This window comes from Aspergillus eucalypticola, assembly GCF_003184535.1.
Source record: "Aspergillus eucalypticola CBS 122712 chromosome Unknown BO83scaffold_4, whole genome shotgun sequence".
NCBI lineage: Eukaryota > Fungi > Ascomycota > Eurotiomycetes > Eurotiales > Aspergillaceae > Aspergillus > Aspergillus eucalypticola.
In genome coordinates this window covers 490173-517258 of record NW_020290278.1, presented here as the reverse complement: position 1 = coordinate 517258, position 27086 = coordinate 490173, and the positions used below count along the sequence as shown (strand labels likewise).

At 52.4% G+C, this 27086-nt stretch overlaps 9 protein-coding genes across 9 annotated transcripts; 6 read left to right on the top strand and 3 right to left on the bottom strand.

Annotated features, from left to right (window-relative positions):
- The first annotated feature begins 332 nt into the window (after positions 1-332).
- Positions 333-1285, top strand: hhtA (histone H3). The gene is made up of 3 exons (XM_025530432.1): positions 333-452; positions 562-669; positions 741-1285. Exons 1-3 carry the CDS (start codon positions 428-430, stop codon positions 1016-1018), a joined length of 411 nt encoding a protein of 136 aa, XP_025391559.1. The 5' UTR covers positions 333-427; the 3' UTR covers positions 1019-1285.
- Positions 1286-5282: 3997 nt separating this feature from the next.
- Positions 5283-6237, bottom strand: BO83DRAFT_170307 (uncharacterized protein). The gene has a single exon (XM_025526384.1). It carries the CDS (start codon positions 6109-6111, stop codon positions 5593-5595), a length of 519 nt encoding a protein of 172 aa, XP_025391558.1. The 5' UTR covers positions 6112-6237; the 3' UTR covers positions 5283-5592.
- A 127-nt stretch (positions 6238-6364) lies between these two features.
- Positions 6365-8286, top strand: BO83DRAFT_423774 (MFS transporter; the record flags this gene model as incomplete). Its single annotated transcript, XM_025535121.1, has 3 exons — positions 6365-6737; positions 6792-7046; positions 7106-8286. 3 exons carry the CDS (start codon positions 6365-6367, stop codon positions 8284-8286), a joined length of 1809 nt encoding a protein of 602 aa, XP_025391557.1.
- An 887-nt stretch (positions 8287-9173) lies between these two features.
- Positions 9174-10379, top strand: BO83DRAFT_354167 (Mpv17/PMP22 family protein; the record flags this gene model as incomplete). Its single annotated transcript, XM_025529090.1, has 2 exons — positions 9174-9709; positions 9777-10379. The coding sequence occupies 2 exons, from the start codon at positions 9174-9176 to the stop codon at positions 10177-10179; spliced, it is 939 nt and encodes a 312-aa protein (XP_025391556.1). The 3' UTR covers positions 10180-10379.
- Positions 10380-10526: 147 nt separating this feature from the next.
- On the top strand, positions 10527-12860 carry BO83DRAFT_375332 (exonuclease V). The gene is made up of 2 exons (XM_025530431.1): positions 10527-10965; positions 11070-12860. Exons 1-2 carry the CDS (start codon positions 10569-10571, stop codon positions 12647-12649), a joined length of 1977 nt encoding a protein of 658 aa, XP_025391555.1. The 5' UTR covers positions 10527-10568; the 3' UTR covers positions 12650-12860.
- Positions 12861-12862: 2 nt separating this feature from the next.
- Positions 12863-16854, bottom strand: BO83DRAFT_414414 (uncharacterized protein). The gene is made up of 9 exons (XM_025534565.1): positions 16710-16854; positions 15972-16644; positions 15124-15918; positions 14817-15065; positions 14667-14760; positions 14145-14345; positions 13982-14084; positions 13873-13925; positions 12863-13814 (listed from the first exon to the last, which is right to left on the bottom strand). Exons 1-9 carry the CDS (start codon positions 16784-16786, stop codon positions 12925-12927), a joined length of 3135 nt encoding a protein of 1044 aa, XP_025391554.1. The 5' UTR covers positions 16787-16854; the 3' UTR covers positions 12863-12924.
- A 150-nt stretch (positions 16855-17004) lies between these two features.
- On the top strand, positions 17005-19347 carry BO83DRAFT_375329 (RNA-binding snoRNP assembly protein NAF1). The gene has a single exon (XM_025530430.1). The coding sequence runs from the start codon at positions 17059-17061 to the stop codon at positions 19048-19050; it is 1992 nt and encodes a 663-aa protein (XP_025391553.1). The 5' UTR covers positions 17005-17058; the 3' UTR covers positions 19051-19347.
- A 71-nt stretch (positions 19348-19418) lies between these two features.
- On the bottom strand, positions 19419-21349 carry BO83DRAFT_170216 (U4/U6-U5 snRNP complex subunit PRP3). The gene has a single exon (XM_025526383.1). It carries the CDS (start codon positions 21210-21212, stop codon positions 19443-19445), a length of 1770 nt encoding a protein of 589 aa, XP_025391552.1. The 5' UTR covers positions 21213-21349; the 3' UTR covers positions 19419-19442.
- Positions 21350-21652: 303 nt separating this feature from the next.
- BO83DRAFT_331193 (DNA-directed RNA polymerase I core subunit RPA190) lies at positions 21653-27052 on the top strand. Its single transcript, XM_025528262.1, has 4 exons — positions 21653-21759; positions 21840-22331; positions 22396-25174; positions 25236-27052. The coding sequence occupies exons 1-4, from the start codon at positions 21737-21739 to the stop codon at positions 26820-26822; spliced, it is 4881 nt and encodes a 1626-aa protein (XP_025391551.1). The 5' UTR covers positions 21653-21736; the 3' UTR covers positions 26823-27052.
- Positions 27053-27086: the final 34 nt, after the last annotated feature.

Sequence of the window (27086 nt, the reverse complement as noted above, 5' to 3'; positions counted from 1 at the left end):
GAGGTTGGGATCAAGGAGAGGCAGGGGCAGCTTCTAGATCCGTGATCCTGGCTTCCTATTGGCTGGCGGGCACTAGGGCGCTCGCTTAGCGCTCCGAGCAGGCAGAACGGGGACTGACCGCCTTTGGGCACTTTTGATTTTCCCAGCGAAAAGTGAGCCCCGAAATCACGGCTTATGGTGTGCTGCTTTCCGAACACTTTTTCGATCAAAGGAACGGCACGCTAAGGCCCCCTCCCTTTGCTGGCAAACCCAGATCACCACCCACCCTTTCGCTTACTACAAATACCTCTCCCCACCCGCCTCCTCCATCCTTCTTCCATCTCCTCATCCCGTCCACCCTTATCTATCAACCTTCATCAATCTTCCATCCTCAACGTCATCTTTCCATCTCTAAAACAACTAAATCCATCAAACTTAATCTACTAAGATGGCCCGCACTAAGCAGACTGCCCGTAAGTGCAACCTCACTGTCCTTTCTCTTCGTGTCGCTTGACCGCGTCATGGCCGCGACACCCGTGTCTCACTTGAGAAACACCACAACTAATTATCATCTCATTATAGGTAAGTCCACTGGTGGCAAGGCTCCCCGTAAGCAGCTCGCCTCCAAGGCTGCCCGTAAGGCCGCTCCCTCCACCGGAGGTGTCAAGAAGCCTCACCGCTACAAGCCCGGTATGTATACACTCATCATCCCAAAGTGGCAAAAGTGCCTAGTCGAACAGTCAACTAACAGTCTACCAAAGGTACCGTCGCTCTGCGTGAAATCCGTCGTTACCAGAAGAGCACTGAGCTCCTGATCCGCAAGCTGCCCTTCCAGCGTCTTGTTCGTGAAATTGCTCAGGACTTCAAGTCGGACCTCCGCTTCCAGTCTTCCGCCATCGGTGCTCTTCAGGAGTCCGTCGAGGCCTACCTCGTCTCCCTCTTTGAGGACACCAACCTGTGCGCCATCCACGCCAAGCGTGTCACCATCCAGTCCAAGGACATCCAGCTTGCCCGCCGTCTCCGTGGTGAGCGCTCTTAGATTTACTTCTAATGAGTCGGTTCTTTTTTCTGGTTGGGAAGGCGATAACGGGGTTTCTTTTTCTTTAATTTTCATGACTACTGGCGATACATGATGGGTTTGCGAATTTCAATGGGTTTCGGCACTGGGTTTTCGTTATTTCTTGCTGCGCAATAAATAGTAGCTGCCGATTCAGCGGCTGGGTGGAATTGATCATGGGGACGCATCCGAATATGTACATTAAAGAAAGCTTTTATTCGACGTGACTTCCTTCGGGAGCGCCACCGGATGGCATAGACGCGAAATGCAGTATCTATGAAACAATCCAACCCGGTTTGAGATCGCGATGTTGTACTCTTGTAGGGCGCGTAGCATAGTGGCGCGGTCGCAGCCTAGTGCCGCCTGCTGTGGGTGGCCGTACACTAACTACTCCCGGTCGGCTACAGTACTACGGCAGATCTACGCTGCAGGGTTGATGGATTTGAAAATTTACTTGAGTAGCTAGCAGGAGGCACTAGTGATGCTGCCAGGGCTTGCGTTTTTTCTACATAATGATAAGTGTCTGAGCCTGCGACCGTGTGATATTTCCAGCAATGTAACGTCAGCGTTCGATGCTTCGATTCTGACCACCGTTTCCGTACACTCCTTATCATAGTGTTACAATGGAAACGAAGGTTACAAAACCATCACTGATATTTGACCATCAATTTCCATGGCTAACTCGCAATAAACCGAGTCAAAATTGGATGACGACAGCAAGAGCAGCGGGTGATTGTGGCATTATTTGGTTCACAGCCGAATCTGCCTGCGACTTACCGGTTCGCCACAGTAAGGGGGTCAGCGGGTGTCTCTGGGTTAGGGGTAGGGGGGTATCGAGTGGGTGGTTCTAGCAGCAAATCGCAGCTGAAAGAAAAAAAAAAAAAAAAAAAAAAAAAAAAAAAAAAAAGAGAAAAAAAAGACTCGTATTATGGCGATAGTTATGTGTACTAGGTAGAAGGATAATTCTTCATATATCTAGATGATAATTGGTTCCTTACGTATTATCGCAACACGGACGTTTCGTGTCTATTCTAAGTAGAAAGTAGAATGGGTAGTGGGTGGGAGGCGGCCTACATTACGCGCCGCGGATGACGATCCCTGACTGAGAGATGGTTCATAGTTCAAGGGATAATAACGGGTATGTGCAGCTGTCTTGCAGAAACTACGTAGGGTTCCTCTTTTCAGTTGAATCTACGATGCGCGTATCTCTCATAATGGGATCCCCTACAAAGGACTCCGTAGTCTTTGCATTGCTAGACCAAAGTGTCGTTTCCCTACGTCCGAGCCCGCAGACCATAGAGCAGAAGAATTAATCCCTATGATTGGCAATATTTTCTCGATAGAATCTCCGGGATATTCTCTCGAAGATTCCTTGTACGCTGAGGCAATCACCTCGCGGCCAAAGTCGCCAGTTCGCCACCACAATTATCGAATCCTGTCGAATAGCGATGACCACTACATTGGTACCTCGCCAGTATCCCTCCCATACAGCGCAACGATAGCCAAACTTGAACAGCAGCTTTGCGAATAATATGCAAAAGGTCATATACGAGTGGTCAATGATGTGCTTGCTGAAGCTTCAGGCGAACAGTGATCATCATCGGAGAATATAATTGGAAGGCCAGTGGACAGGTAGGTTGACCCCGGGCCGCCGGGTCGCAAGCATCCCGTTGATCTGCAGATTCGTTGACTGGCTATCCTGTATGATTGGTTTTGGTACCATGGGAGAGAGGCTATTGTGATGATATGGGCAATGCTGAGGTTTAAAATCGTTTTGAATGATGGTGTTGGATGAATTCGAGTTGTTGGAGAGTTCTGAATGCTTGGTGGTCGACGCGGTCGTTATCAGAGTAACTTGTCAGTCAAGTGAGTGGTCAGTGTCTGTGCCTTCGTAGAGGGAGTAGGATAGACTCCTCATCTCAGCGGCATAAAATGTCCCCTGATTTCCTTTGTTATCATATCCTTCCCTTCGTCTTTTAGGATCATGATCAGTAGTCTGCAGGTATTATGTTGTAGTTCAGCATGAAAGACCATGACGTTTGCTCGGACGCATATCGGGCGGGGCGGCGGGGACAGACTTAACCCGCATCATAGGCAGGTTGGCGGTAGCACGGATAGTACGTAGCGTGTTTATGTATGTATGGCAATTCCTAGAGGGGTTAATGGATGTTGGCGATAATTGAATTTCAATAGGGAAGGAAATTGCTAGTACCATCATCTCCTCCCTAAGGATCAGTGAAAGATGAATACATAGTAGCGCTGATCATGAATTGTAATTGCTACTAGTTATACTCAGTTGCCGTCGGGCCCATCACGAAGATATATACAACCGGCGTCAGATCACTACAGTACTACTAACGATAAGAAAGAGACTAATTATTGTTTCATTTACCCTACAATGAAAAACTACATAGATGTCACTAAGCCTGACTGATTAGTATCGCCTAAGGCATCGAGAGGGTCTCGGAGAAACCTGACATGGGGCACATACTGAGTTGTGCCGAACCGGGGTAATATTCCCCTTGCGTAAGGCACGCTGCTTATCCGGCATCACCAACATTGATATTCTGACCACGAGTTTTACTTGTGGGGGAAAATCACAACATTATCTTGAACATACTGGCACATTGCTAACTAAGGTGCGTTTCTCTGTTCTGCATTGGCAATGAGCCAAATTAGCTGCTTGATTGTTACTCAGACACTATGCCTATCTGTAGGTAAATCGGCACGTTCACTGCACTTCGATATCGCGATAACTTCTGTCTTCGGAACATGCAGAGACTCCGAGTCAGCTTCTGATATAATATGTTCCCAGAATCCCCAACGTCCGCTCACACTAGAATGACTGTTCATCAGTAGCCTTGGAGACGGAATCTATCTGATTTCGATGATCGACATATCCATTGGGATCAACATTATTATTGTTGCCATGATTCATGGTCAAATTGCGGTGACTTGAATTTAGCCGATCGATCAAACTCTTCAACTGAGCAGCACGAAAAGTCCCCGTATCGGGATATCACCGGCTACGACCGATACGCAATCGGATAATCCAAACCTTGAAATCGCGCTAGGCTAGTGATCGTCTACAACTAAAGTAACTTCATCTCTCAAAGCCAATGACATCGTGCTACCCAGAATATTGCATCTCCGCTGGCCCAACAAGCGATGCAGATACCCGATAATTTCTACAATAGGCCCAACAAAAGAAGTACGAGGTAGATACATGCTACAGAGAGAGACCGGGGCCGGAGTTTCATTCGGAGCACAGACCGCGTCTGCGACCAGGCTGCCTGAAAAAGCAACAAGACCACGGCTTGAATAGAGTGCAAGCGCGACTGCCCGAAGTACGATACATCACAGTCACACACGATGTGCGCGATCGGAGCCTGATTTAGCCTGTTGTCGAAATTGTCGCCATGTCCCACCTCGTAATCCATCGCACGAGAATGGAGGATCAAATATCGATCAATGCAACCCGATATCACCGATACCTGTCGCGGATTTGTCCATATCACGTACTCTTATCACCAACATGCAGGTGCCTTTGGGGCTGATGCGGTTCGTGCATACGGCCCATGACTTCGAGTTTATTGTTCTCCGTAGTTCATCGGTCTCTTTCACCATTTAAGCCTGGTATTAGTAATCATTACTGAATGACTCGCATTGCGTGAGAGAAGATTCATCAGCTCCTCAAAGCAAACCTTAAGGGAGTGGGTCAACGGAATGACCGACAGATCGCAACCTCGGCAGACTTCTTGATATGAATCTTGATTGAGTGATCAGCAATGTGAACTTAGTCTTCAGATAATGCGGTGAATTGTGTCAACCATGCCATGTACAACGATGAAAAAGCCATGCAGGATTGAAACGGTCAACTCCATGTTGGCAAATATGTGTTATGACTCCTGTCTCAGAAGTCAATATCAGCACTACGATAGGTAGGGGGACAATAGTTGATGTTGACAGGCAGACAAGCTGGTGCCTAGCCTGTCACACACCCAGGCAGTCACACGGTCCACGAATGACCCTGGGATCAGACGACGTCGGACATATCACCCAAACGAGCGGATGCGTTGACGCTGTGCAGATGACTGCTGCATCGCTGGAATTATGCCGTCGGAATCCCTCCGCCAACTGGACTTGCCCGCCTTCCAATATAGGCAGGCAGTGGTCCACTAGGCCCGAGCAGGCTTAGTGATCCATGGATCATCTGCCTTCTAGAAGCCACACTAACCACAGAAAGGCCAAATATGCGACTGTGCATAAAATCTTTGCTGATCAACTTTTTGTTTGTTTGTGTGGGCGGCGAGAACAGACAGAGACAGAAGACAGAAGTCAACCGCCACTAATATTGGTGATTGGCATATTGCAGCTCCAACAATGGGCTCTCACTGTCCGACTTCGAACAACTCTTGCTCGGCAATTTTTACCGGAACTCAATCTGACCTACAGTCGAGTATGAGCCCGTAGCTATCAGTTATCATCGCAGCAAGCACTGTTATGTTACGTGGCCTGGCAACAAGGAGTCTAGAAGGTGTATTCCGCGATATCATTTATCTCTCTGGACCTCGGTAAGTTTCGCCCCTCGACAAAAGACAGCTCGAGAAACTTCCTACCCAACGCCGGTGACGCCCCACTATCGGACCTGGACTAATTGAGAAACAAATTGCGAAAGAAATTATCCCGAATGACTCCTCCTGCCACGAGGTCCGCAGATTCGCCCATGGATCCTCAGCCGCCTGGGCTGATTCGGTCCACCTCAGCCGAGCCCGATCAATCTCAAGGCCTTCAACATGGCCTCCATTTCGAGCTAATGCGGTGCATAACTCCGGACTAATATTCAGACATCGGCTGCATGGCCCCTTTTCCGTCTCGGGTGGGCTGTGCTTCCCTGGGTCGAAGGGCCTTTTGCGCACCTCGTCTCCGTCCGCCCTGATTGAAACCGGTGCTGATCCCGAGGCTAAATGCAAACGATTAGTCGTAAGTGACGCCGCTTGGCGCTCGATGGGGGTGGGAAGGAAGCAGAAATTTCGTGGACCCCGTTTGATTTGTATATATAACCAGGGGTCCATCCTCGATAACCCCTACGGAGGAGACTTTTGCAACCTTGTTTTAAGGTAGTGATCAGCCTGGTTATCTTGATCTGACGTCTCCGGCCGTTGAGATCATCCCCCTACTACATCCAGACCAGCATCTTATTACGACATATTTCTCGACGCCCAATTACACCTCGGCTCTCCCGCTTGTTTACTAAACACCGCAACCATTTCACCATCACTCGTACTCATCCCCCCGCATATCGCAAGCAAACTTCGGCCCTCCCATATGGCAACCGAGAAGGGGGATAGCGGGCCCTCAGTGATTGAGGCGCCTGAAAGTCGCACCATCCCGTTCTGGCGTCTACTCACCGACCAGGGTGTGGTAACCCAGGAGATCATCGACCACCAGTATCCTGGCTCTGGCACGGATGAGGATCCCTATGCGGTAACATGGCTTCCTAATGATCCTCGCAATCCGATGCAATTCAGCGCGGCCAAGAAATGGTCTTTCACTATGGTGATGGCCCTCGCAACCCTGGCTGTTGCCCTGGTCTCGTCCGGATACACTGGTGGTGTCGCTGAGATTGAAGAACAATTTGGGATTGGCACAGAAGTTGCAACGCTCGGTGTTTCCCTCTTCGTCCTCGGTTTCGCAGTTGGTATGTCTTTCATATACCTGTGCAGCCCTCCACATACAGCTAACAAGTAAATAGGCCCCTTGCTATGGGCCCCTCTTAGTGAGATGTTTGGCCGGCAAATCATCTACTTCTTTACGTACATGGCTCTTACTGCCTTCTGCGCAGGCAGTGCCGGCTCGCAAAACACATGGACCATGATCATTCTCCGCTTCTTCGCTGGTTCCTTTGGGTCGTCTCCCATGACCAATGCAGGTGGTGTTATTGCCGATATGTTTGCTGCCAAGGACCGTGGTATTGCCACGAGTCTGTTCGCTGCGGCGCCTTTCCTCGGTAGGCTCCATTCCTGATCTCTCAGCTCTCATCGCCCGCAGCTAACATAAGCATTATAGGTCCCGTTCTTGGCCCCATCATTGGCGGATTCCTGGGAATGAATGCGGGATGGAGATGGGTGATGGGCTTTCTCGGTGCCTTCTCCGGATTCGTCTGGATTATTGGTTCTCTCACCGTTCCTGAGACTTATGCGCCAGTGCTTCTTCGTCGCCGCGCCGAGAGACTGAGCAAGCTCACTGGTAAGGTGTACCGGAGCAAGCTGGACATTGACCAGGGCAAAACGACAATCAAACAAGCATTCAAAACCGCCCTGTCCCGTCCTTGGATCTTGTTGTTCCGTGAGCCAATTGTGTTCCTGCTGTCTCTTTACATTGCCATTGTCTACGGTACCCTGTACATGTTGTTTGACGCCTACCCCATTGTCTTCCAGGAGTACCGTGGCTGGAACCAGGGAGTTGGCAGTCTGCCTTTCTTGGGTATCATGGTTGGCATGCTTGCTGCTGTCGCCTACAACATCTGGGATAACAAGCGCTATGTCCGGGCACAGGAGGCGCACGGTGGTTTTGCGCCCCCGGAGGCCCGTCTACCCCCCTGCATGGTGGCCTCTATTGCTGTCCCTATCGGTCTCTTCTGGTTCGCATGGACTGACGCTCCGTCCGTTCACTGGATGGCCAGTATCGCTGCCGGTGCTCCATTCGGGTTTGGTCTGGTTTTGGTGTTCCTGAGCAACCTGTCATACCTGATTGACACGTACACGATCTTTGCCGCGTCTGTCCTGGCGGCCAACTCTGTCATGCGGTCTATTTTCGGTGCTGTGTTCCCCCTATTCACCACCTACATGTACGAGAACCTCGGTATCCACTGGGCCACCTGTGTCCCGGCTTTTCTGGCCCTTGCCTGTGTGCCGTTCCCCTTCCTCTTCTACAAGTACGGCCCTGCTATCCGCACTCGTTGCAAGTACGCCGCCGAGTCCGACGCCTTCATGCGCAAGATGCTGGAGCAGCTCGCGAAGAAGCCCGATCCGGAGGAGGAAGTTATGGCGGAAGAGAAATTCGACCGTACTGAGGCTCCTGCTCCTGGGGTAGAGGCTGACGACTCCGACTCTAGCACCGAAGCACACATGCCTGAGGCCCGTCGCACTCAGAGCAAGGCTTCGGTTCGGACGGCGAAGCAGTCGCTCTACGAGGGCAACCCCTTTGATATCGACCGGGTGCACACCCGCGAGTCATTCAAGCAATGAGTCTAGTCTCCACCTGCAGGACCCGACTCATTTATACATTTACTACCGACCTTGTGAATAATCTTTAGTACTTATTATTACACCCTCCTCCACACCTACACCCCCGACAGTTCCATATGTTTGTGGATTGTCAACACGAGATGCGAATGATGGCAAGAAGAAAAAGTCTGTGAATTGTTAGATGACTTGCATGGTGATATACCCAGTTTGATGTTTGCTTTGGCATTTCAGTTCGCATTAGCATGATAGATGGCGGTGATTTTTTATTGAACGCATACGGGCCAAACAGCCCTACCAGTGATATAATGAGATAATTGCAATATGTACTCTATATACTACGACTCTGCTATTGTTCTATTATAAGCCTGTCAGCAACTAGTAGTCAACAAAAGTTAAGCCTCCCCGGATAAGTGACTCCGGGACGATCGCTATCTCCGACCGATCGGAGGGAGATAATCTCTCCCCGATCCTCGGCTACCGCGGGCTTATGCGCTGCCGACGCTGATAGCCTTTGAAACTTTTTTTCCTCCAGGGCAGTTTTAGACTACTTCGCCAATCTGTTACTTCTTCCTATTATTTTTTATGTCTGCCTGAATTTATTTTATAAGTGATACATCTCATCGGGCTTCTCGCTGGCTGGTGGCTAACGCAGCAAAGACGTGGCTGTTCTGCTTCCGGACTAACTATTTACTTATCGCCTTGCGCCTGTCGAGTCATTAACTTATTCTCCCTGGGGGCAAGTCCGTCAGCAGGACAATCCACAACTCGCCTTTTCTTCGCAACCCCAACTTCTCCAAACAATTCCTTCCTTTTAGACGTTTCCGCCGATATCGCAACACTATATATACATTATTACCCCCTCCCTAGCGACATCAACACCCACCAAAATGAACAACCACCACACCCTCATCCGCCGAATACAACCACTCCGGTCCCTCCGACGCCAGCCACCACGAAGAAACCTCTCCTCGACCCCCCGCAACGCAGAACCTCACCACAACTCCGTCCCTGAGAAACCCCACCCTCCAGCGAACAACCCACAGCCGGCTCCCACAGTGCCTGGCCCGGTCGCATCGACCACCGCCGCCACCGCCCCCGGATCGGTATCCGCGTCGCGAGCATTCATCCAGAGAATCCAGGCTGGCCCGGTTGGACGAGTGGCGCGAGCGTATGCGCGCGTGCAGGAGAGACGACCCTACCGGACGCAAGTGATCAGTACGATTGTGGTGTATCTGTGTGGTGATCTGGGTGCGCAGTTGTTGTTTCCGCCGGATAATGGTTCATCCCGGGAGGAGCAGACGGGAGATCAGAAAGAAGAAGCAGGGAGCAACGGTGGAGGAGTAGTTGGAGGAGGGTATGATCCGTGGCGGACGGTGCGGCATTTGACGGTGGGAGTGGGAAGTGCGATTCCGACGTATAAATGGTGAGTGTTGCAGTGCATGGTGAGAGATAGATTCTCGATGTGATGGCTAATTCAGAAACGGAATTAGGTTCATGTTCCTGCACCACAACTTCAACTACTCGTCCAAGTTCCTCTCCATCCTGACCAAGGTCTGCGTGCAGCAGGCGGTGTTTACTCCCGTGTTCAATACCTATTTCTTCGGTCTGCAGTCGTTGATGACGGGCAAGTCGTTGGAGGAGACCTTTGAGCGGCTCAAGGTCGCTCTGCCGACGAGTATTTCGAATAGTGTGAAGCTGTGGCCGGCCGTTACGGCCTTCAGCTTCATGTATGTGGGGCCTCAGTTCCGGAGCATCTTTTCCGGTGTCATTGCTGTGGGGTGGCAGACGTATTTGAGTTGGTTGAATCAGAAGGCGGCGCGCAAGGTCGAGGCAGAGAGGACGGCGTCGGTGGAGGTGGCTGCTGGTGTTGGTGCGGTGGCTATGAAGGCATAATTGCCATTCATTCTTTATTTTCCTTTTGTGTGATTCATTTCGACTCTTGATATCCCTGCGATGTATTGGCGGTTTTGGTTTGATAGAAATATAGACTCCCTCGGTTATGGATTAGCCGGCAACTTGTTTAGAAGAGTGAGCAAGCAGTACATAGTTAGAATTGAATAGAGATCATTAGCAGAGATCCCATCTTGAAAAACTGAGATATGACAATAACACTAAGAGAAGCAAGAATACATAATAATAATTCAATTTATGGCCTGATCATCATATGACGTGAGAGGATCCGAGCGCCCAGACCCGAACTTTGGATTTCGTCGCGACTCTTCCTTCTCAATGCCACCATCTTCCACCACACGCGGCATGATTCCCTCCTTCGCATTGCAGGCATGTCCTGCCCTCCACCAGCAGCATCTCCTGTAATTCCCGGCGCCTTCAATGACAGCGACGACAGCAGTAGTACTACAGATTACGGCTCCGATTTCTCCCCGGAAGAAGACGCGCTGCTGACCGACCTGCTCGCCAAGATCGCCCCAGATCGCCACGCGACTCCCCCAGCAGAAGAAAAAGCAAACGCAGATCCACCTCCTTCTCAGGTCGCACCTGTCATTCGAGACATCGAAGACCAATATGCGGATCCCTCAAGCAGCCGGGTACCTAAGGTCCTGGGGCGCGAGAAGCCTACATGGCCGCAGCGGAATTGGACGAATCGGCCTGGTGGCGGCGGCGGCAGCGCTGGCGCAAGATCAGCGGCGATTCCAGGCTACTACAGTCGTGCCGCGTCTGGTTAGTAGTTTCCCCTTATCTCTTATTCATGTTTATTGTTTTGTTCGTGGTTGAGGAGATCGGGGCAGGGTGGCTGACGGTGGAACTTCCCTCGAAGCGTTTAGTTGAGCATCCAAATTCGACAGAAGGGCGCGAAAGAGATCGCGAACGCGAGGCAGCTCGTCATCAGGAACGGATAGAGAGGGAGAATAACAACAGCAGCAACAATAATAATAATGAAAATGCTGAGGTGGATACCAGGTCACCTGTGGAACGATTTCGACGGCCTCCGATGAAAGCCTTTTCAGTCACGGATCTGATCTCGCCGGCGTGGTGTGAGCTACAGTATTGGTATACGCTGACCAAGTTTGGGCGCAAGCCGAGGACAGCGGCGATGAAGCTGGGAAGTAAAATCCATAAAACGCTTGAGGATGAAATCTACACCACGGTTCCCGTGGATATCACTACTAAGGAGGATGCGCTGGCCTTGAGGATTTGGAATATCATCCAGGGTCTGCGCATGCTGCGGGAGTTTGGGATTACTCGGGAGTTGGAGGTCTGGGGATTGGTGGATGGCGAGCTGGTTACGGGCGTGATTGATCAGCTTTCTTATGATTGTCCTGACCCGGACCTGGAGGCCACCGCTGCGACGTATTATGCTGATGTTGAGGCGTCGAGGGCTATCTTGCCTGAGTATCAGATGTCGTTGTCGGATTACTTGCTCTCCCCGACGGGGGGCGGGAGGCTTCTGTCGGAGGTGTATGGGCAAGATGATACACCCGCGAAGGCAGATGGCTTCGATATGGACATGGACCTGAACATGGCCACCAGCAGCAGCCAGGAAACCGATAACTTCCCTCACCAGCCACGGATCTACCTCACCGATGTCAAAACACGCGGCAGCGGCTCCGTCCCAACCGTCAAGAGCTCCTCATTCCGACCTACTCTTCTCCAACTCCAACTCTACTACCACATGCTCAACCGCCTCGTCCTCAGCGACGACGTAACCATCGACCTCCTCGCCTCGCGATACAACCTGGACCCCAACCGCCCTTTCACCGACGCCTTCATCAACGAAGTCGGCGGTTTGAACGACCAATTCTTCGACGCCATGTCATCCCAAGAATTCGACCCCGACTATATCCCCACCCCACAAGACGCCATCGAGCATCCTCAGCGTCATCTCCACTCTTCCCAATCTCAACCCGACTCACACTCCTCCCAATTCTCCAGCCAAGACTCCACCACCATCCTCTCCACCCACAACACCCTCACCACTCTCTGGACCCTCATGAAATCCCACCTCCGGCTCACCTTCCTCCCCTCCCCGCCAGCAGCATCCCCCTCCATCCCCTCCGAATTCCAACCCCGCAGTCTAGACCCCTACCCCACCATTCTCTCTCCACTACTTACGGCACGATATATCTCCTCGAAGCCAAGTGCAGACCTCCAACCGCCCCGGGTGCTCGGGAGTAGGTCGTTCCTGTTCGATCCGACGTCCATGTCGTCGTATGTGGCGGATCAGATGCATTGGTGGCGCGGGGAGAGGGATCCGCGCGGTGTGGAGGTTATGGAGGCGTGGAAGTGTCGGATCTGTGATTTTAGGGATGACTGTGAGTGGAGGAGGGAGAGGGAGTGGTTGTTTGCGAATAGGAGGATGGGGAGGAAGAGTAAGGTTGAGGGGGGTGTGGAGGTTGGTGTTTGATTAGTATATACTAAGTACTATATGTGTGTGTGTGTGATCTTTAGGGGTGTTGGTTGTTTGATTGGCGTTATGGATAGGGGAATAGAAGAGAGGGATGGAGTTGGTGCTTAGTATTATATACTACTACTACTACTACTACTACGTATAACTACTTAACATAAACAGTCTTAGAGACGATGCTAGTGAAGATTGAATAAATGTTCATGTTCTCATGGGATAGTAAGTTATATCAAGGAATTCGACAAGAACCAAAAAATACAGACAGCAATCAACCTTCAAAGAGGATACTTCCTCACCTCATCCTCCAACTCAACCCTCAACCCCCTATCCAGCTGTTCCTGATGCTTCCTATCCAAAAACTCCAACAACACATCCCCATACCTTTCCCTTCCCTTATAAACCGCGACATCATCCCCCCAACTCCTTACCGCAGAAGCCAACCTCCCCGGAACATACTCCTCCTCCACGATCTCCGTGATGGGTTCAAAATACGTCCTAATCGTAAACACCACGCCTCCCGACCTCGGCAACCGTCTTAGACTCTGCCTCTCAGACCGGAACCAGTGATTCTCAATGGCCTTGTCCTTCTGCGCCGTGCTCCACGATACGTCCTCCGCGTCCTCGGACCCGATACTATGCGACCAGGGCAAGCTGTCATCGACTTGGATGAAGTAGTTGTTCCGGAGAACAGGGTCTTCGGGTTTCAAGCGCCGGAAGAAATTCATCATTCCCTTTTCGAGTTTCTCGGTGTATTGGGGGACGGAGCCCGAGGTGTGGATTTCGGAGAGTCGCATGCCGTATTTGTCGGAGAGGCGCCAGAATCCGGCGAGGAGGATGGAGCCCGCTAGGAGGTAGTATTCGCCGTCGGGTCGTTCGATCATGATGGCGAGGTCATCTTGGATGAGGCGCGCGGCGATGGTCATGGGGTCTTCGGGGAGGGGACGCTGGGTTATGTTGAAGGTTTCGTGGGTGATGAGGTTTGTTAGGCCTGTTGGGGTTCTTTGAAACATGGTTGGGTAGCGTTCGGGGAGGTAGGAGGTTAGCTCTTCGAGGAGCTCGATGGCTGCGTCCCAGGCTTCCGGGGCGGTTTTGCAGCATTTGTCGCCGCGTTCTGCGATGCGACGGGCCTTGTCGGCGTGGTATTTGAGGTAGTGGTTGTCGAGTTCTACTGAGATGGTTAGTATGTGAAGGTGCAGGATGTGGGATTGGGGATGGATTCTCACCAATCCATTCGTCCCATTTCATGCTGCGCAGGCCCATCGTGACGAAGTACTTGCTGTGGATGGTCAGATCACTGACCAGTTGTAGGTGTGCACTTGGTGGATCACTTACGGTCCATATCGAAATGGTCGATAGGGAATGGGCTTGGTCGTGTGTACATCCCAGTCGGGATACGGTGATGCTGGAGGCCGTTTGAAGTCCGACGGGATCCATTCTACATTACTGGCATCAGTTACATGGACCTGTCTATGGGAGATTGCTGAAGGTAGCTCACCTCCCGGTTTCCTGGTAACTGCGACCGACTTCTTCTCGAGATCTGGGGTGGATGATCGGGGGACGTCTGGCTTGGATGTTGTCGTCCACCAGTGGAACGCTCGGGTGATGAGCCAGACGCCAATACTGGTTACTGCACTGATCAGGGCAATATCGTAGATGGGAGATTGGCCAAACTTAAGCGATTCGGGAAACATGATGACTGAAAATGGTTGTTCACGGTGGTCGGAAGCAGGTCTGTGCTACCACCATGGCGGAGATAGTCCCGGGATGCCGGGGGGATATGATATTAAGTAAGAGAGAGGATGGAACTAGCTATGCAGATGATGCGCAAGGTGCAAGCGCACCAATGAAGAAGGGCGCTGAGTGGGTTACCAGAAGGGTTAATGCGATGCGAGAATGAACCCCAGCCAGAAGCTGTGGGTTTGAGATAACAGCCAGCGGGATTGATTGACGCTGCATTAACTGCAAACTCTCTTATCATCCGAGGATATCTTTCCCCGATCCGGCAAGGCCACCACACCGCCAGCCAGGATCATTCGAGCGTTGGCTGCAGCATGACTTCTCTTCTGCAGGCGCGCATCCACCATACGAACAAGGGTAACCGGGGGAGAAATCTATGTACAGTAGCTTGAAACCCCACGTTTCCATAGCCAATCTATGCAGCGTTTACTGTGACGTCGCTGCGTCTCCGCAGCAGACAGTACTCGCCCCATTTCCGCCGAAGAGGCTCTGGGGTGATTGGCAAATCCGGAGTCCAGATCAGCCGCCCCAGAAGACCCGTCTGGGATGCGTCCAGGAAGCTATGACACGCCAGCTGCTCCCACTGCGTGTCCTCGTGGATGTAATCTGGCTCCAGCTCGGTTGCCTTCCGGCTCGGGAACTCCGAGTCTACCAGGAAGGAACATTGCGAGAGGTCGGTCTAAGCCAAAGATAAGCATGCGAGAGAGAGGGGGAGGAAGGAAAGACCGAGAACTTACGTATTTTCCGAGATCTTCTTCATTGCGATCGTTCATGCCCGTGGGAATCCGCGACGTCCCTTCAAAGAGCGCAGAGAAGTCCGCAGCCTCGGGAAACTCACCCGGAAGCAGTCCCCGGAATTCGCTGCGAACAAATTTGGCCCGCAGGTCGCTGGGGAGGAAGAAGGACGAGGGAAACCGGTACCACTCTTTGCCAAAACACACCGTATCGCCTGGCTGGGCGACTCCGGGCTGTGCCAACGGTTCGAATACCTTCAGCGGAGCATTGTAAGCGCTCATGATCCCGACAATCCGCAGGAGACCAGAATTGAGGGCCATTAGGATTATTGACATGATCACTGCCAGCTTGATCTTCGGTAACATACTCCCAGCTGACACATTGGGGTTACTGGAGCCAACGAACGACAGAATCATGTGGAAGGCGATGGACGCATTGAGCGCGAGGAATGGATATGCTGGGAACATGAACCGCTCTTCCTTATGTGGCTGAGCTGTGAAAATGGCGAACCACATGTAGAACGGGGTGATAAGTGTCACGGTTCTGAGCAAGGTCTGCACACTAGTCGCCTTGGGGCGGAAAAGCGCCTGAAGGGCAAGCAGCGGCGCAGCGGCCATAGCGAACGCAAACCAGATGTTGAAGTTGAGCAGCAAGTTCCGGATGTAGAAGGTCCAAGGCTCAACCCCGAAGATATCGGGACCTCTACCCTCTCCGCCAAAAACGTTGTACGCAACGATGTTCCAGGGTACAATAACAAGTTTACGCAGGAAAGCGTAGTCTACAGCAGTTTCAAGAGCCTGGGAGAACTTAGCTAAAACGCAAGATGGGGAGACCATGCAGGAAGTCATACCAGAATTACAAGACACCTCATCGCGCCATCCAGAACGCTTAGGAACATTCCTCTCACGTTTGACGACAACAAGCCGATGACAACCTCCTCCAGTAGAAGAGGAAGCATGAGAGCCCCAGCAAACGGCCAGCCGACAATCGCCCCAAGCCCAAACCACATGATTCCCTGCGCCGTTTTCTGGCCACCTCGCCAATCCAAGAACGCCGTCAGGCCCAGCATCGACATATACATGGTGAAGCTAGATGGTAGGAAGGCGGTTGACGCATGGAACATGCCCGGGGTGAATGCGACGACCATGAGGAAGAGAAGGCCAATACGGGGGCTCAAGGTACGACAGATGGCGGAGTAGAGACGGGTCTCGCAAGCAGCGCACACCAGCGCAAGGAAGCATCTGATCGCATAGAATTCTGCAGACTTGCTGCTTAGAGCAAACGATCCGATTTTGCCCACCAGGGCATGTGTAGAGACATACAGCCAGCTTCGGATCGAATACACCGGGGAGTACTCCCACGTCTGAAGCCCGTATCCATGGTTGAGATAATGCGTTGGTTCCCAGAAGTTAAAGACTTCGTCACAATCCTGTATCGGTGCGTAGAGGGCTGAAATCACATTGGTGATAATGCAAAGGTAGAGTGCGATGTTCAATGGTAGGTAAAATGGCGGCGGCGGCGGCCTTTAGAATAGCATGACTTATTAGCAGTTGCGGATGGAAGATGCCAGCTGGAGGAATACTCATACCGTTGTTTGGTGCGCGGAGTAGGCGTTGGCCCCTGCGGTCCTGAAGGGGCCTCGCCTGTCCTCCGAGCAGGTGCCATTATAGCTTCTAGGAATGATCCACGGATGATGAATCCTCCTATTGTCGCACTTGTGCTTGACGCCGTCGAATTAACGCGGTCGGAAAGAGAGTCCGGAATGAGTCCCGCGAGGCGGAAGAAGCGAGCAGCGCCGCTTATCGATAAGCGGCACCACGGCAACCCGCTTCTCCAGAACGAAAAAAAGTTCCCGTCGCAGTTTCATCACTCCTCCATTCCACCTTTTTCGCTTGTTTTTGGGGTGACTGTCCTTCGTGGTCCTTGGAGATTTCAAGATGAGTGATAAACAGTCTCCTGCTCAGCCTCTGGGCTCTTCAGAAGTCCCCAATGAGGGTCCTCCTGTCAAGAGACCCTGCACCATCGATACGCCACCCATTGCCTTGACGCCAGCGGACGATGGAAGCGATTTCTACAATACTCCCTTGGCTGTCGGGACACCTGCGGACAGTAGCGCTGTCAAGGACCAGGTTGATGACGCTCAGAATCCGACCAGTGAGCCGGATGCCGCTTCACAATTCCATCCCCCCATTCCGGGTTTGAACCTGGTCAATGACAACGTCAAAGATCTGCAGCAACCACAGACGACCACAAATGCGGCCAGCGAGCAGAGCGATGCTGTACCTACCAGCCAGTCTGCTCCCGAACAGGCTGAGACCGAGAAGTTGGAGGAAACCAAGGCGGAGCCCGCTTCCGATGCTATGGATGTGGATGCCAATGAGAAGCAGGAGATTCAACAACCAGCGGAGGCACCTGCCACAAATGGTGCAGAAGCTGCTCATGAAGAAGAAGAAGAAGACGACGAGCACCCCGAGTGGGAAATCGATTCCTCGCCCTACGAATCCTCATCCGACGACTCCTCCACAGACTCTTCCGATGACAGCGACGACGACGAAGACTACCCCATCCTGAGCCCCGAAGAACAAGCACGGATACTGATGCAGGCCGAACTTGGCTCTGACGACGAAGGCGATGGAAAAGGCAAAACCGGCGGCCATCTGAGAACAGCGAACGAGATGCCCGAAGAAGCACCTCCTATCCCTGAGGTTACCATTACACCCGAGATGAAAATTGTGCATCTGGGTCAGGTGGAGGCGATTGTCGAGAACACACTCCTTATTACTGCCAACACCAGCGGCGAATACCAAGTGCTCGAAGCCGGCTCGCTACTCTGTCTGGAGAACCGCAGTGTCGCCGGTGTAGTCTCCGAGACTCTCGGAAGGGTCGAGAACCCTCTGTATGCCGTTCGGTACCCGACCGCGGCCGCCATCACCGAGCGTGGCCTGTCCAAGGGCACGCATGTCTACTATGTCGACGAACACTCCACCTTCGTCTTCACTCAACCCCTCAAGGGCCTGAAGGGAAGCGATGCCTCCAACTTCCACGATGAAGAGATCGCCGAGGACGAAGTCGAATTCTCCGACGACGAAGCCGAGGCAGAGTACAAGCGCAAGCTCAAGCAAAAACGCCAGGAAAAGAAGGACTCTCGGAACGAAAATGGCCCAGCAAGAGGCAGAAGGAACCCCCCAGGACCCTCCAAGCTCGGCCAAAGCGAACTGAACTACGACGACAACCCCGTTGACGACGGCTACACTCCGCTGGCCCGGCCGAAGAACCTGCACGAGATGATGCGCCAGCAAGAAGCCCCCGTTGAAGCCGACGGCCACTCCGGCCCCAGCAGAAACAACTCCGGCTTCCGCGGCGGTGGCCGTGGTCGTGGCCGAGGATATGATCGTGGAGGTCGCGGTGGTGGTGGCCGCGGTGGTCGTCCCTCCCACGAGTCGGCTCCTCACCACCAAGATCGTCAACAATCATACTACCAACCCCAAGCGCAGGCCTCTCATCAGTCTCAACCTCAACCTCAACCCCACGCCTACCCTCAAGCAGCGTACCCCACAAACCCACAAGGCGCGTACGCTCTCCCTCAGCAATTCCCTCCCTTCGGAGCCTTCCAGCCGCAACAACCTCAGGCGTACGGACAAGGTGCCATGCCAACAGCACCTTTCAATTTCCAGATGCCTTTCCAACAGGCCTATCAACAACCAAACCCGTACCAGCAGCTTCCTGGTAACATGCACATCAACCCCTTGTTCCTGGCTGCCCTTCAGCAACAGCAACAACAGCAGCAGCAGCAGCAACAAGTACCGGGACAACCCCAACCCCAACCCCAACAACCGACGATGAACTTCGATCAAGTGAAAGCACAATTGGATCTTCTGCGGCAATTAAGTAATAACCAGAACCAGAACCAGGGACCTCCCCGTTCGTGATTTGTGATGATATGATTGATTGATCTATATATTGCTATACGCGTTCCCTTTTGGAAATGGGTCCTGGCTATTCTTCTCTTTCCTTTGTTTAGTTATCCGGGTTCGGTTGCATTTTTGGAGCTACTAACTGGGCATCGTTCTTTTCTTGATTCGGTTCCGGATGGGTAATCAAAAAAGTCATATCTCATTCTGCACTATCACTTCACGCTTCTTTAGAACTTCCAATATTATCATGGTACGATGTACGGCGTACAGTGTACTGACATACGATACTAATGTCTCTGGATATAATGTGCGGGAAATCTTTCTGAGTTTGTTTATGATACAGAAGAGTAAATTGTAATTAGAAAGCTTGATAATGCTATGCCATGCCATGTCATGTGTAATCGAGCTCACGACTCGTTCTGTTTGGCACTCTTCGCCAATACCCAGAAATTCTCCAGCTTCGCGCGGGCCAAGACATCCTTAGCTTGGGAATCCGTTTCACACACTCGCGCACCCAGCCATTTTCGGAACGCGCGGGTCTTGACCTGACCTTCCCAGACAAGTTCGCAGGTATTGTGACTAAGGTCTTTCAATTCCCCGGTTTGCTCGTCTTCAGCTGCTAGCCAGGCGGCTTGGGCCTCGCGGTTGCCCTCGCGCACCGCGTTCGGGCCAGCGTTCTCGGTCCAGTCAATCCGGTTCATCATGAGCTTTCTGTAGTTGTTGATTGAGTGGGAGCCTCCCTCGACAATCACGAGGTTGAAGCGAGGGTGCATGACGCATACTCCTGTGAGAGCGTTCTGTTCGGCATTCTTGCTAATCTTGAAGCGGTTTCGCCCGTTGGCGAGGCTGTCGATTCGATACACGGTCATTTGAATACCCTTCTCCGCATCGGCCTCCTGTTGCCGGGCAAGCTTCTCTCGACGTTCTTCTTTAGTAAGTTTGCGCTCCGCGTTCGCAGTCTCGTGTTTCTCACGACGTTCTGCGATTTCCCGGTTCACGCGTGCTTCCACGGCCGTGGGATCCTTGACAGCCTGTTCACCCAAGACTCGCATCAGGTTCGATTTCTTGACCTTTGGTGGAGGTGCTGGCTCGAGACCCAGTCGGATCTTCGCTTGTTGTTCCTTCAGATCTGCCATGCGGCGCTGGCGACGGATCTTGGCCTGTTCCTTTGGCGTGAGATACATAGGCTTCTGTGCTGGTAGTAGCTTTTCCTGCGGAGGATCGAGAAGAACTGGGTGTTGTACGTATTGCGTGATGATCGAGTCAGGCGTGTCGATTTTGAGATTTTGTTCATTTTCAATGCCAGAATAGTCCTCGCCGTTCACCAGACCTTCGTCCCACCATTCAATTGCGGGAGGGGCTGGCACGAGGAAAGCCTTCTCGACATCCAAGTCTTCATCGATACCCGCCTGCCGTGCTCTTTCCGCAATCCGCTTCTTCATAGCTTCCAACTGAGCCTGCCGACGGAGAGCGGCGGCCTGCTGTATGTATTTGCCCTTCTGGTTGAAAATGAGCTGCCGCGTTTGTCGGGGCTTCGCTACTGTTGCTTTCGGACCAAGGTTTGGATCAAAGTATGGGTTGTTCTTGATTTCCTCTATAGACGGCCCCGATAGATCAAGTCCGGCTCGATCTGGCCTCCCCGCGGTAGCTGGTGATTCTGTACGTCGGCTCTTGTTTTGGGAAGTCTGCCGTCCTTTCGCACCCCGGAACTCGAGTGTATCGGAGAGCAAAGCGGGGTGAAGACCAACATCCAGACCACCTCGAGCTCGCGACGAGCCATCGTCTTCATCTTCGAATGGGGGAGGTTGAGGCGTCGGCGTAGGGGCGGGTCGTTGCGGAGGAGCAGCGTTGGCGCGACTGGTCGCTGCTGCCACTCTAGCTTTCATTTGTTCCAATCTCGACATGGCTGGACTGGCGGCAGGAGGCGTAGGGCTGGCACTTGATGCAGCCGGTGTAGGCGATGGCGATATACCCTTTGCCGCTTGAAGTCTGGCACGCACAGCTTCTGCTTTTGCTCTTGCTTCGGCCACCATTCTTTCAATATCAACCTTGCCCGCGGCAGGTGCGCCTTGGGCTGGCATGGGGGATCCATGATTGGAACGAGGTCTTTTCTGAGTGTTGTTGTCTTGGTCCTCGGGGTGAGGCCGCTTCAGCATGTTGCCTGATATGTCCGCCATGATCGGAGAGACAATTGAATGCTCCACTCACCCACGGAGATCAGCAGAGCGACCGACAGACTAGCGATGGGATTGAAGTGAGAGGGTCGAAGAAAGGCAGCTCAATAAGCAAGATCTGGGGCCGGTCGCGAAAAGACGTCAACAATCGAGACAAGGAAAGGATCTCAAATCACGGGGCGCTGCAAGTGCCAACGTGGGTCCGCCGGCGGTGTCGCACGGCAGAAAAAAAGTTGGGTGAAACTTTTCGCATCGTCGAGACCGACGAACCCGCCTTTTCTGCTTCCCAGGCCTTTAATCCCCCACGAGTCCCAGAATTTGCACCGCCAGCGTCGTTTGTCGCTCAAGCGGCTGCCAGGGGAATCATGACTACTTTCGCTCGGCCTGTGGCCTCCTCCATTGCGGGGATTGAGTTTGGTGTCTACAATGATCAAGACATCAAGGCCATCTCGGTCAAGCGAATCCATAATACTCCGACATTGGATTCTTTTAACAACCCCGTTCCTGGTGGTCTCTATGACCCGGCTATGGGTGCATGGGGTGACCATGTGTAAGGTTTCCCTTTCTTTGCTTTCGTATTCCTTGTGATCGCGTACCATGCGTATGCGAATCGTAGCTAACAGTCTCCAGTTGCACGACATGCCGTCAAACCTCATGGTCTTGTACTGGCCATCCCGGACACATCGAACTCCCAGTTCATGTGTACAATGTCACGCATTTCGACCAGCTGTACCGCTTGCTCAAGGGCCAGTGTGTCTACTGCCACCGTTTCCAGATGAGCCGAACCAACATCAATTCCTACAGCTGCAAATTGCGCCTGCTGCACTATGGCTTGGTTGATGAGGTAGCTGTTATCGATACGATTGGCGGCAAGGGGTCCGACAAGAAGAAGGCGAACAAGGATGGTGAAGGGTCTAGCAGCGAGGAAGAGGACGACGATGACATTATCGCCCGCAGAAATGCTTACGTCAAGAAATCTATCCGCCAAGCGCAAGCAGATGGAAGGCTACGGGGTCTCATGTCTGGCTCGAAGAACCCGCTCGCTGCGGAGCAGAGACGAGCACTTGTTAGAGAATTCTTCAAAGACATTGGTGCTGTGAAGAAGTGCGCCAGCTGCAGCGGGTACGTTCCTGAATTCTCTACGCGCAAACTTTTGCAAGGCCTCGTCACTGATCCAGGCGCATAGACTCTCCCCGTCGTACCGTAAAGATCGGTCCTCGAAAATCTTCCGAAAGGCTTTGCCCGAGAAGTCTAGACTTACCATGACGCAAGCTGGATTCCAAATACCGAACTCCTTGGTCCTCCTCCAGCAGGCCAAGAAGCTTACCTTCAAGGAGAAGGCGGCGCTTGCTAACGGAGTGTCTGACAATGTTAGCACCACTTCCGAAACACATGGTGCAGAGGAAGAGGTTGCGCGTGGAAATGCAATTGTGGCCCAGGCTGAGAGCAGGAAACAGGCCGTTGGGGAGACCCAGCAGTTCATGCCCTCTCCCGAAGTCCACGCTGCGATGACGCTGCTTTTCGAGAAAGAGCAGGAAATTTTGAGCCTTGTTTATAACTCCCGACCTTTGCCGAAGAAGGAGTCCCAGGTTAGCGCAGATATGTTCTTCATCAAGAACATCCTGGTGCCACCGAACAAGTTCCGTCCCGCGGCACCGCAAGGGCCCGGTCAGATCATGGAGGCTCAGCAGAACCAGTCCTTCACAGCGATCTTGAAGAACTGCGACATCATCAACCAGATTAGCAAGGAGAGACAGAGCGCAGGCGCCGACTCTACTACGCGCGTGCGGGACTACCGTGATCTCCTTCACTCGATCGTCACCCTCCAGGATACCGTCAACATGCTAATCGACCGTGACCGTGGTAACCTCAGCGGACCCGCCGCTGCCGCCGCTCCGATGGGCATCAAGCAGTACCTCGAAAAGAAGGAGGGTCTATTCCGGAAGAACATGATGGGAAAGCGTGTCAACTTTGCTGCTCGAAGTGTTATCTCGCCCGACCCTAACATCGAGACCAACGAAATTGGTGTTCCTATGGTGTTCGCGAAGAAGTTGACCTACCCAGAGCCGGTGACGAACCATAACTTCTGGGAGATGAAGCAGGCAGTCATCAATGGTCCTGACAAATACCCTGGTGCTTCGGCTATTGAGAACGAATTTGGCCAAGTCACCAACCTCCGGTTCAAGAGTCTGGATGAGCGGACGGCGTTGGCAAACCAGCTGCTCGCCCCGTCAAATTGGCGCATGAAAGGATCGCGTAATAAGAAGGTTTACCGCCATCTCACCACCGGTGATATCGTCTTGATGAACCGTCAGCCCACACTCCACAAGCCATCCATCATGGGTCACAAAGCTCGTGTTCTTCCCAACGAAAGAACTATTCGCATGCACTACGCCAACTGCAATACCTACAATGCAGATTTCGATGGTGATGAGATGAACATGCATTTCCCTCAGAACGAGCTCGCTCGTTCGGAGGCTATGATGCTTGCGGATGCAGACCATCAGTACCTTGTCGCAACATCCGGAAAACCCCTGAGAGGTCTGATTCAGGATCACATCTCCATGGGAACCTGGTTCACCTGCCGTGACAGCTTCTTCGATGAGGAAGAATACTACCAGCTGTTGTACAGCTGCTTGAGGCCCGAGAACTCCCACACAATTACTGATCGGATCCAGACTGTGGGCCCAACGGTGATCCGGCCTAAGCGTCTCTGGACTGGTAAGCAGATTATCTCGACTATCCTCAAGAATATCATGCCTTCCGACAGGGCTGGTCTCAACCTGAAGAGCAAGTCTTCGACTCCTGGAGACCGTTGGGGCGAGGGTAACGAGGAAGGTGAAGTTATTTTCAAGGATGGAGAGATGCTTTGTGGTATTCTCGACAAGAAGCAGATTGGTCCCACAGCTGGTGGTTTGATTGATGCCATCCATGAAATTTATGGACATACCATTGCTGGTCGGCTGATCAGTATTCTCGGTCGTCTTCTGACGCGATACCTGAACATGCGTGCCTTTACTTGCGGTATCGACGATCTTCGACTGACCCCGGAGGGCGACCGCGTTCGTAAAGAAAAGATTAGCGAAGCTGCTGCCATTGGTCGGGAGGTTGCCCTGAAGTATGTCACCCTCGACCAGACTACTGTGCCCGACCAAGATGCCGAGCTGCGGCGACGTATGGAGGAGGTTCTCCGAGACGATGAGAAGCAGGGCGGCCTTGATAGTGTTTCGAACGCTCGCACCGCGAAGCTCTCCACCGAGATCACCAAGGCCTGTCTTCCGAAGGGTCTGGTTAAGCCCTTCCCGTGGAACCAGATGCAGTCCATGACAATCTCCGGAGCTAAGGGTTCGAGCGTCAATGCCAACCTGATTTCCTGCAACCTGGGTCAACAGGTTCTGGAAGGTCGCCGTGTACCCGTCATGGTTAGCGGTAAGACTCTGCCATCTTTCAGAGCATTTGACACGAATCCTATGGCTGGTGGTTACGTCTGTGGTCGTTTCTTGACTGGTATCAAGCCCCAGGAATACTACTTCCACGCCATGGCTGGTCGTGAAGGTTTGATTGATACTGCTGTCAAGACCTCTAGATCCGGATACTTGCAGCGTTGTTTGATCAAGGGTATGGAAGGCTTGAAGGCAGAGTACGACAGCTCTGTTCGTGAAGCCACTGATGGCTCGATCGTCCAGTTCTTGTATGGTGAGGATGGTCTGGATATTACCAAACAGGTCCACCTGAAGGACTTCGATTTCCTGGCATCGAACTACGTGTCTATCATGTCTCAGGTCAACCTGACCAGCGACTTCCACAACTTGGAGAAGGAGGAGGTCGCGAACTGGCATAAGGATGCCATGAAAAAGGTGCGCAAGACAGGAAAGGTCGAAGCCATGGATCCTGTCCTTTCTCTCTACCACCCCGGAGGTAACTTGGGAAGTATCTCGGAGAATTTCTCGCAAGCTCTTAAGAAGGTAAGACTATCTGAAACCCCAAAACGAGACAAAGTACTGTGACTGACAATCCTGTTTCTAGTACGAGGATGCCAACCCGGACAAGCTTCTTAAGGACAAGAAGAAGGACGTGAACGGTATCATCAGCAAAAAGGCATTCAACACTCTCATGAACATGAAGTACATGAAGTCTGTCGTCGAGCCTGGTGAGGCCATCGGTATCGTTGCCGGTCAGTCTATTGGTGAACCGTCCACCCAGATGACCTTGAACACCTTCCACTTGGCTGGTCACTCGGCGAAGAACGTGACGCTGGGTATTCCCCGTCTGCGTGAAATTGTTATGACTGCTAGTGCCCATATCATGACCCCTACGATGACCTTGATCTTGAACGACGAGCTGTCTAAGGAGCACTCCGAAAGATTTGCCAAGGCTATCAGCAAGCTCAGCATCGCGGAGGTTGTCGACAAGGTCCAAGTCAGAGAGCGCGTCTCCTCAGGCAGTGTCAAGGCTAAGGTTTACGACATTGATATTACTTTCTTCCCTGCTGACGAGTACACCGCCGAATACGCCATCACGACGAAGGATGTGCAGAACACACTGCAGAAGAAGCTCATTCCTAAGCTTGTCAAACTCACTAAGGCTGAACTCAAGAAGCGTGTCGATGAGAAGACCCTGAAGAAGTACTCCACTGCTCAGCCTGAAATTGGTGCTTCCGTTGGCACCGTACAGGACGGACCCCGCGGCGCCGATGCCGACGCAGAGCCGGCTGACGACGACGTTGAAGACGACGAGGACGACGCCAAGCGTGCACGGGGCACTCAGAACCGGTCCAACCAGGTCTCTTACGAAGGCCCGGAGGACGAGGAGGTGGACATGGTCCGACAGCAGGATGCTGAAGAAGACGATGACGACGACGAGGAGGGTAACGCCGGCGAAAAGCGTGATGTCGAGATGGACGATGCTTCCGATGAAGAGTCGGAGGGCGAGACAAAGGACACCAAGCTGCGCGAAGAAGATATCAAGAACCAATACCAGGAAGTCACGCAGTTCAAGTTCAACCCTCGCGACGGAGGATCCTGCACTATCCAGCTGCAGTACGACATCGACACTCCCAAGCTCCTGCTTCTGCCCCTGGTGGAGGATGCTTGCCGCAGCGCAGTCATCCAGTCCATCCCTGGCCTTGGCAACTGCACATTCGTCGAAGCCGACCCGATCAAGGGTGAACCTGCCCACGTCATCACTGATGGTGTCAACCTGCTTGCCATGCGCGACTACCAAGACATCATCAAGCCTCACTCCCTCTACACCAACTCCATCCACGACATGCTCAACCTCTACGGTGTCGAAGCCGCCCGTGCCTCGATCGTCAAGGAAATGTCCGACGTTTTCCAGGGTCACAGTATCTCCGTCGATAACCGTCATCTGAACCTGATCGGTGACGTGATGACCCAGTCTGGTGGCTTCCGCCCCTTCAACCGTAACGGTCTTGTCAAGGACGGCTCATCCCCTCTGGCCAAGATGAGTTTCGAAACCACCGTCGGATACCTCAAGGAGGCCGTCGTTGAGAGAGACTTCGATAACCTCAAGAGTCCTAGTGCCAGAATCGTCGTTGGTCGCACCGGCACCGTCGGTACTGGTGCCTTCGATGTCCTTGCTCCTGTGGCGTAAATATAATGGGCGTGTTGCATTTCCACCAGTTTCCATATCTTTTTTGTATATGTGCAAAATCATTAGTTTCTGTATTTCTATTTCTATTTCTTTTCCTTTTCTTTCCTACTGTTCTTGTCTGACGTGTCCAACGATCTCTGCAGTTGTCTTTCAGCGGGAATAAGAAAAAAGTTGAAGTTTTCTTACGCAGATCGCATCCTCTTATCTACCTTTATTTCAATAGCACAGGCAATCAATAAAAAGAATTCTCAATACTAAGGAAGA

What these genes read in the sequence shown, in the direction of transcription:
- hhtA (XM_025530432.1), top strand. Translation starts at nt 428, where the DNA reads ATGGCCCGCACTAAGCAGACTGCCC. An exon ending in CCGCACTAAGCAGACTGCCC is followed by an intron (nt 453 to 561) that starts GTAAGTGCAACC and finishes ATCTCATTATAG; the next exon opens with GTAAGTCCACTGGTGGCAAG. An exon ending in GCCTCACCGCTACAAGCCCG is followed by an intron (nt 670 to 740) that starts GTATGTATACAC and finishes AGTCTACCAAAG; the next exon opens with GTACCGTCGCTCTGCGTGAA.
- BO83DRAFT_170307 (XM_025526384.1), bottom strand. Translation starts at nt 6,111, where the DNA reads ATGGACCCCTGGTTATATATACAAATCAAACGGGGTCCACGAAATTTC.
- BO83DRAFT_375332 (XM_025530431.1), top strand. Translation starts at nt 10,569, where the DNA reads ATGTCCTGCCCTCCACCAGCAGCATCTCCTGTAATTCCCGGCGCCTTC. An exon ending in CTACAGTCGTGCCGCGTCTG is followed by an intron (nt 10,966 to 11,069) that starts GTTAGTAGTTTC and finishes CGAAGCGTTTAG; the next exon opens with TTGAGCATCCAAATTCGACA.
- BO83DRAFT_414414 (XM_025534565.1), bottom strand. Translation starts at nt 16,786, where the DNA reads ATGGCACCTGCTCGGAGGACAGGCGAGGCCCCTTCAGGACCGCAGGGG. An exon ending in AAGAAGATCTCGGAAAATAC is followed by an intron (nt 15,066 to 15,123) that starts GTAAGTTCTCGG and finishes TCTTTGGCTTAG; the next exon opens with ACCGACCTCTCGCAATGTTC. An exon ending in AGTTACCAGGAAACCGGGAG is followed by an intron (nt 14,085 to 14,144) that starts GTGAGCTACCTT and finishes CCAGTAATGTAG; the next exon opens with AATGGATCCCGTCGGACTTC.
- BO83DRAFT_375329 (XM_025530430.1), top strand. Translation starts at nt 17,059, where the DNA reads ATGAGTGATAAACAGTCTCCTGCTCAGCCTCTGGGCTCTTCAGAAGTC.
- BO83DRAFT_170216 (XM_025526383.1), bottom strand. Translation starts at nt 21,212, where the DNA reads ATGGCGGACATATCAGGCAACATGCTGAAGCGGCCTCACCCCGAGGAC.
- BO83DRAFT_331193 (XM_025528262.1), top strand. Translation starts at nt 21,737, where the DNA reads ATGGGTGCATGGGGTGACCATGT. An exon ending in AAGTGCGCCAGCTGCAGCGG is followed by an intron (nt 22,332 to 22,395) that starts GTACGTTCCTGA and finishes CCAGGCGCATAG; the next exon opens with ACTCTCCCCGTCGTACCGTA. An exon ending in TCTCGCAAGCTCTTAAGAAG is followed by an intron (nt 25,175 to 25,235) that starts GTAAGACTATCT and finishes TCCTGTTTCTAG; the next exon opens with TACGAGGATGCCAACCCGGA.